Source organism: Cryptomeria japonica, chromosome 2, assembly GCF_030272615.1.
Source record: "Cryptomeria japonica chromosome 2, Sugi_1.0, whole genome shotgun sequence".
Lineage (NCBI taxonomy): Eukaryota > Viridiplantae > Streptophyta > Pinopsida > Cupressales > Cupressaceae > Cryptomeria > Cryptomeria japonica.
This window is the reverse complement of record NC_081406.1, coordinates 138,467,979-138,475,110: the sequence shown is the minus strand read 5'-3', so window position 1 is coordinate 138,475,110 and position 7,132 is coordinate 138,467,979. Positions and strand designations below refer to the sequence as shown.

Below are 7,132 nucleotides of genomic sequence, written 5' to 3'. Positions count from 1 at the left end.
GGCTCATTTTGTGCAAGGAAGCATGATATTTTCATGAGTGCAAATCTAATCTTGATCTATACACTTAGCCCTCAACACTATAGACACAATTATTTTATTCTAAAGTAAAAGTCAAAGATTGTCACTTCATGTTTTTAATCTTGAAACATCTAAATTTTAACACCATACCACATTTCATTTATTCTTTTATCATAAAACTAAGTACCTTTATTTATCACATCCACTTTCTATACTTTAACATTTATTATTTCGAAACACACATGCATGCTATCATTAATCTAAATCATACTTGTTTATATTCATTTGATTATATATTATGCTAGCCTAAATCAAACAAAATTTAACTTTAATTTCATTTATAATCAATAAACAGAAAACGAATATAAATAACATAATATATTTTCAAAGAACTTTATTATATCATAAGAATAATTATATAAATAAATGATATAACATAAAGAATCTTAGAATGAGCTTTTTCTCTCATCGAAATATAACCATGCAATTAAAGTAAATCCTATAATAGTAAGAAACCCTAAGTGTATAGTATTCACTTTATAACATTTACCTTCACATCACTCCCTCTAATACTTATAAATATTATTTTTTAATTAAAAAATCATATGAAATAAATAAACCATGAAACACTTTAATATTTAATAAATTAAATATCAAAATTTTAAAATATCAATTAATTAAATATATTCAAAATACTACTTTAGTATCATCCCTCATAATATTAAGACTATACACCCCCAAAATTAACATAAATTTGGGCATCTCAGCCGTAGCTAATAAAAAAGATACGCCAGCTAACCCGAATCTTTTGTACGTAATAATGACCTTCTGCTTATATTATAAATCCTTTTAATTTTACCCGTCTAATTAAAATATTCTTTTACTATAATTCTACCCTAAATATTCCCCTTATCCCTTGGTGCTTTAGCATAATTTTTTTTTACACGTTTTAACTGTCCACATTGCTGACGTGTCCAAATACGACCTTTCCAACGCACAGCTGAATAAATTTGAGCCCACCCCGTCAGATTGAGAGCATTCTGGCATCTAATCTTGAAGCTCTCTGTACCTAATCGTCTCTTCCATCCATCTGAGTCAAAAAAAAAAATAGTTCGAAAGCTTTCGAATGACATTAATTTTGTCGAAAATGGAGTTCATTTGGCCTTTTCTTTAAATATTTACGGTTCAGGGCTGAACGGAACGGATAATGTGAAGGAGGAGAAGCAGAGCTCTCGAACGGTACAAGTTGTGTCCAAAACGGAGTTCATTTGACCATAAGTTTTATAAAATTACGGTTAGAGGCTGAACGGAACGGATAGCTAAAGAGGAGATATTTAGCTCTCGAACAGCGTAAATGCTGTTCAAAAGGGAGGTGGTTTGCTGGCTTAAGTATGCAACGTGAAAGAGGAGATGCAGAGCTTTCGAACGGTAAATTTTTTGCTCAAAACGGAGGTCATTTGGTCATATTTTTATAGGAATTATCATTCCGGGCTAAACGCAATAGTTGATGGAATAAGTTTATTTAGTTGTCTGATTATTTTTTGTTTTATTTATAGAGTCGTTGAATTTCAGCTTGAATGGTAGCGTATCTGGATTCTGCATCAACTGAAAAAAAAACTGATATCTCTACTTTGGCCGATAGGTCTGGCAGAAGCAGAAGGATCAGAAGATACAGAAAAAAACAGCAGCAGCAGCATGCGGTGCGGTTAGGGTTTTTAAACACTTTCAAAAGTACGTTATATACTTTTTTTCTCGTATTGACTGTTTTGTTTGCATATTTTAGTTATTTCTACTTAGCTGTCCACGTTGGAGAAAGTTCCCTGGGCAGTTGGTAGATAGAGGCAGTGGCTGGCATTGAATGTAGCACGATCTGACAATATTTAAGAAACTGCAGAAGAATTAATGGAGTGTCAGAAAGAAGAGACGAATCAGCAGGAGAAAACTATATGTATTTGTTTAAATAATTTTTTGTTTGTTTGTCCATTAGAAGTGGTGAAGTATTATCCTTTAAATAATCACGTTTAATCGTTTAATTCGGTCAAGTTTTAAAAACCAGAAATGAGTACAGATTAAAAAGAAGATTAGGTTATAAAAGCCAGAAAAAATTTCACAGAATGCAGTAGGGCAAACATTGGCAACGTCATCGAAGGCTAAATGTTTTCAGTACAATGTCTGTCGAAGAGGTGCGACTGCATTTTAGTCTCCATTAGAAATTTCTTGGCAGCAATAAATGTATGAATCTTAGAAGAATGTCGTGAAAATTTAATAGATTGTAAGAAAATAGAGCAATTTCAGAATTTCAGAGGTTGTGGAATGGCCAACGTTCGTTATTATGGAGGTCATAAAGGACCGATTGCCTGGTATTTGTTCTGTGTTGTAAAATCCAAACAATAAGCAAATAGAAATATGGAAAACTAAAGTTTATATGAACTGCTATTTTTGGCATGAATTGGAGTAGGTTTAATGCTTAAGGTTTTAGCTGCAGATCAAGTTATTTTTGTGAGAATGTTCAATGTTCTATTTTGTTCCATTTGTATAAAGGGAGTGTTTGCGAAAAAATCAAGATCTAAATTTCTATTTAAATTTGCTTCAGAAATTTCAGCTTTAAGCCAGTGTAACAAACAATTTTGCTTTTAGCCATTTATCTCCTTGTATGTAGGGTTTTAATCCTTGCTATTTTTGGCAGTTAAAGAAGCTTCAAATTACTGTTTTCCTTGCATATGAGAAATCAGATTGAATTATACATCTGTGTTTGTTTGTAGCAAAAGATACACAATTTTTTACTGAGAAAACTGTAGATGTTTATTTTATTAGTTTGTGAGAGAAATTGATTCAAACTTAACAGCTTTTAGATTTAATCAGACATGTACGGGGTTTAGCTATATTTGTTTTCTCAGCATTCAAGAAATTCCTGCCAAGATGAAGGCAATAGGCTTGTGTGTTACATTCCATGCACTCAAAGATCAAAATAAAAAATGAAAAAATATTAATTAAAATTAGCGAGTCTTATTTTATATTTTGTTTGACTTGCAGCTGCACAAAGCCAGGAATGACATGTATATGACTTACTGGAATTTATGGTTCAATTACAACACTTCTTGCTTGGCTTGGATTTAAGTTAGTAGATTTTGTTACCGTTAGTCTGGAATCGGTCCTTAGGAGCAGAGATGGTGATCGTCAATTCTGCTACTTTACAAATATCTCTGGTACTATTAGTAGTATTATTTCCCTTGTATAGAGTTGCTCAATCCCAAGTTACTAGCGACTATGATGCATTGATGGCTTTCAAGGCCTCAACTGACACAAATCATAGAATCACCTCTTGGAAAGGTAATGATCCCTGCAATGGCAAATGGTTTGGCGTGCACTGTGAGAATGATAGGGTAATTCATCTTGTGCTGGAAAATGCTCATCTTGCGGGTCCAATAGATTCGTTGGCCGATCTAGACCAGTTGAGAGTCTTAAGCCTAAAGGGGAATTCTTTAAACGGCACCATGCCAAACTTGACCAAGTGGAGAAGCATGAAATTGTTGTTTCTCTCATACAATAACTTTTCTGGCTCTCTACCTTCATCTATATCATTGTTGGATCGGCTTTGGAGGCTTGATATTTCAAACAATAATTTCACTGGGCAGATACCATATTCTTTAAATTCCTTAAGCCATCTCCTCACCCTGAGACTTGAAAACAATGTATTCACTGGTACAATTGCACAATTGAACATTACCAGCCTTCAGGACTTCAATGTGTCCGGCAATCATCTTACAGGGGCAATCCCTGGATCTTTGTCTAAGTTTCCAGCTTCAGCTTTTGCCAGTAATGTGATTCTCTGTGGCAACCCATTACCAAGTTGTAAGAATATTATCAGTAATCCCACCACTCCAGGAGGTATTGTGAATTCCAATCCTGTAACACAGGATCCCAGTGTGGTGCCCTCAACACCAAGTTCAAAGCCTGAAACGTCACAGAATACAAAGAAGAGTTCCAACAAATTAAGCAAGAGTGCCGTGATTGCTATTGTGGTTGGGGATTTTGCAGTTTTGTTGCTCATTGCATGCATATTTATATGGTATTACTGGAGAAAATATGCTAGAAAAATGGAGGATGGGAAGCCGGCAAAGAGATTGGAAACAGAGAAGATTGTGTATTCCTCAAGCCCATATCAGCATCCGTCTAGTTCTGCAGAGAGGGGAAAGCTGGTTTTCTTTGAGGGTACTCGGCAATTTGAATTGGAGGATCTTCTTCGTGCTTCAGCTGAAATGCTTGGGAAGGGCACTTTTGGAACTGCATACAAAGCTGTTTTGGAAGATGGCAATGTTGTTGCAGTGAAAAGATTAAAGGATGCACAAGGCTCAGGTAAAAGGGATTTTGAGCAGCATATGGAACTTGTAGGAAAGTTACGGCATTTGAATCTGGTGAGCTTGAAGGCTTATTACTATGCAAGAGATGAAAAATTGCTTGTTTATGACTATATGGCAAATGGAAGCTTGTATTCCCTTCTTCATGGTATGTTCACATGACCTTGTTCTAAATGAATCACTTCAGTTGCATTGTAAGCCCTCCACATTTAGATTCTTTATTTTCGCTCTCTGAATTGAGAAGAAATTAGATTGACATATTTTCAGGTCATTTTTTATTATTATTACCTATCAATGTGTTATATCCCTGTGGGTAGGCAGTCATGAAATGATTTTTTCAAGCTTTGTGGGTTGTTTCCGTTTAAGATTTAAGATACCAGGTCTTCTCTGCAAATATCTCTATATTACTATGTAATATTATAGCAGGAAGGCTAAGAGGAAATATAATTTATCCTTTATTGTATTTAAGTCAAAGCCTTGCCATTGTAACCAAAACATGTAGACAACATTAATGTGCCATTTGCAATTTCAACCAATGATTTATTTATAATGTTTGAAACCTCTGCAAATGCACTATTTCGAACATTGGAAATTGCAGATGACACATTAATGTTGTTTACATACGTTGGTTACATTTCAAGTTATGGCTTTAACAAGCTACCAAACATATTTTGGATGTTCAGCTGGAAGCAAGGGAATTGACCCCCTTTTCTTTTTGTATGCCTTTTGAAGGTAATCGTGGTCCAGGGAGAACCCCACTTGATTGGACAACCAGAATGAAAATAGCAATGGATGCAGCTAGGGGTCTGGGGTACATTCATCATTCCTGTAAATCTCCCAAGCTGGCTCATGGGAACATCAAGTCTTCTAATATTTTGTTAGATAAAAGTGGCAATGCTTGCATCTCAGACTTTGGGCTTGCAGTGCTAGTAACTCCAGCATCAGCAGCATCAAGAATTGCAGGGTATAGAGCTCCTGAACAGGCAGAGACGAAAAAGATATCTCAGAAAGCAGATGTGTATAGTTTTGGAGTTCTACTTCTGGAGCTTCTTACTGGAAAAGCTCCTTTCCAACCACATTCCCTGGATGAAGGCATAGATCTCCCCAAATGGGTACAATCTGTGGTAAGGGAAGAGTGGACAGCAGAGGTGTTTGATCTAGAGCTAATGAGGTACAAAAACATCGAGGAGGAATTGGTCGGCATGCTTCAGATTGGTATGGTCTGCGTCTCCCTGTCTCCAGACCAACGTCCAAAGATGAGCCATGTTGTGAAGATGATTGAAGACATCCGGGGAGAACAGTCCCCCATGTATGAGTCCTTTGACTCGCTATCACAGTCTCCCTCAGTCTCTGAGGACACAGGAGCAACTAGTCACTAGCCAAATTGAGAAAGCTCAAAGAGGTTCAATCAGTTTCATGTCTTCCACAATGCTGGTTTGGCAAATGAGGAGATACTTGTGGAGCCCTTCTTTTCTTAACAGATTTTGAAAAGCTGCAAATTAAATTTGGCTCCAACAGAGCTCCAATTAGTCATCTAATACCCAGCCAGCATCTCCAATGTAGGTTAAGCTTGGTTTGGATAAGACGAACAGGTGATTTGTGTTTGGACGTACTAATAGTGTTATAGTAGATATTACCAGTGATTAATAATCATTTTCAATGATGTTGGTCTTTTCCTACAAGTATATAGAATGTTAATGCTATTACTGGAGATCCAGTGCCTTTTGTAGCAATTCTCTGTAATTTCCACTCGGGCATCTTACTGGACAATATAATTTGCCTGACTGTTGAAACTAGGATATTTGATAAATAAACTTGTTTTTTTCTTGTAGTACAATATTCTGCCTCAAGCCTTCCTCAGTATTGTATTGAATGTCATGCTTAGCTGACATTTCACCAACTGTCCAGAAAAAGGACCAAGCAACAGAAGCACAAAGTCCTACAAGTACATCATTGGCGTGTGTAGTGCATCTCCTATAAAGTGATGTCTAACTGGAATTATGGGGAACAAAAGGAGTAAAATCTATTATGGAACAAAATAAACAAGCAACAAAGCCATACACTGCAATGCCTAAAAACCCTTGGTTAAGATCTTTTTACAAAAGTAACAAACATGAGACGGTCTTCAGCTGAGCTTTTTTGGATAAAAAATCTAAATAAAACTGATCTTTCTGAATGAGTCTTTAAAATTAAGTAGAAGAACATGAAAATCTATGAAACAAATAGTGGCATCTCCTCCATATCATCTAAGGTATTAATGCAGCTAATGTGAATTTGGTGATGACAATTATGAGTGCAACAATGAAGACTGCGACAACGACAACTGCAATGACAACTACAACGACGACTGTGACAACGACAACTGCAACGGGGACCATGACCACCTTTCAATGTCCTTAAGATCAACATGGTTATTTTTTCAGAGTAATGTCAAAAAATTAATTCTTATTGGAATCTACTTTTATCTCCTTCATTTTAACAGTCTAATATTCTTCTTTAGCCAGTTGAAAAAACTGTGCTATGTTTCCAATCGGTGCTTTGGCTTTGAACATCTTTATCTTTTTCTTTTGAAACTAAGTAGTTCAACTAGTTTGCAAAAAAACCACATGCTTTTCAGTGATCCTGTCGCTTTTGACCAATAAGGTAAAAAGAGCATTTTGGAATTACACAGATTTATTGTCTTGGGGTTGTCTTTTGTTTCTTTTTTGCATTAAAAGCGGAGCGGCGCGGCCCATCTTTATTAGTGGGTCCATATT

At 35.8% G+C, this 7,132-nt stretch overlaps 1 protein-coding gene across 3 annotated transcripts; it reads left to right on the top strand.

Moving 5' to 3' along the window:
• The first annotated feature begins 1,039 nt into the window (after positions 1-1,039).
• Positions 1,040-6,213, top strand: LOC131073231 (probable leucine-rich repeat receptor-like protein kinase At1g68400). Of its 3 annotated transcripts, none has more exons than XM_058009620.2 (5): positions 1,040-1,446; positions 1,661-1,718; positions 1,802-2,201; positions 3,052-4,524; positions 5,109-6,213. In XM_058009620.2, exons 4-5 carry the CDS (start codon positions 3,186-3,188, stop codon positions 5,753-5,755), a joined length of 1,986 nt encoding a protein of 661 aa, XP_057865603.1. In that variant the 5' UTR covers positions 1,040-1,446; positions 1,661-1,718; positions 1,802-2,201; positions 3,052-3,185; the 3' UTR covers positions 5,756-6,213. The 3 variants fall into 3 exon arrangements, with proteins under 3 accessions (XP_057865603.1, XP_057865604.1, XP_057865606.1); XM_058009621.2 differs by having other exon boundaries at positions 1,802-2,378; XM_058009623.2 differs by lacking the exon at positions 1,040-1,446 and having other exon boundaries at positions 1,586-1,718.
• Positions 6,214-7,132: the final 919 nt, after the last annotated feature.

Bases quoted from the DNA above. Each gene is read 5' to 3' on its own strand.
- LOC131073231 (XM_058009620.2), top strand. From the start codon at position 3,186: ATGGTGATCGTCAATTCTGCTACTTTACAAATATCTCTGGTACTATTA. The intron at 4,525-5,108 runs GTATGTTCACAT...TGCCTTTTGAAG, and splicing joins CTTGTATTCCCTTCTTCATG to GTAATCGTGGTCCAGGGAGA.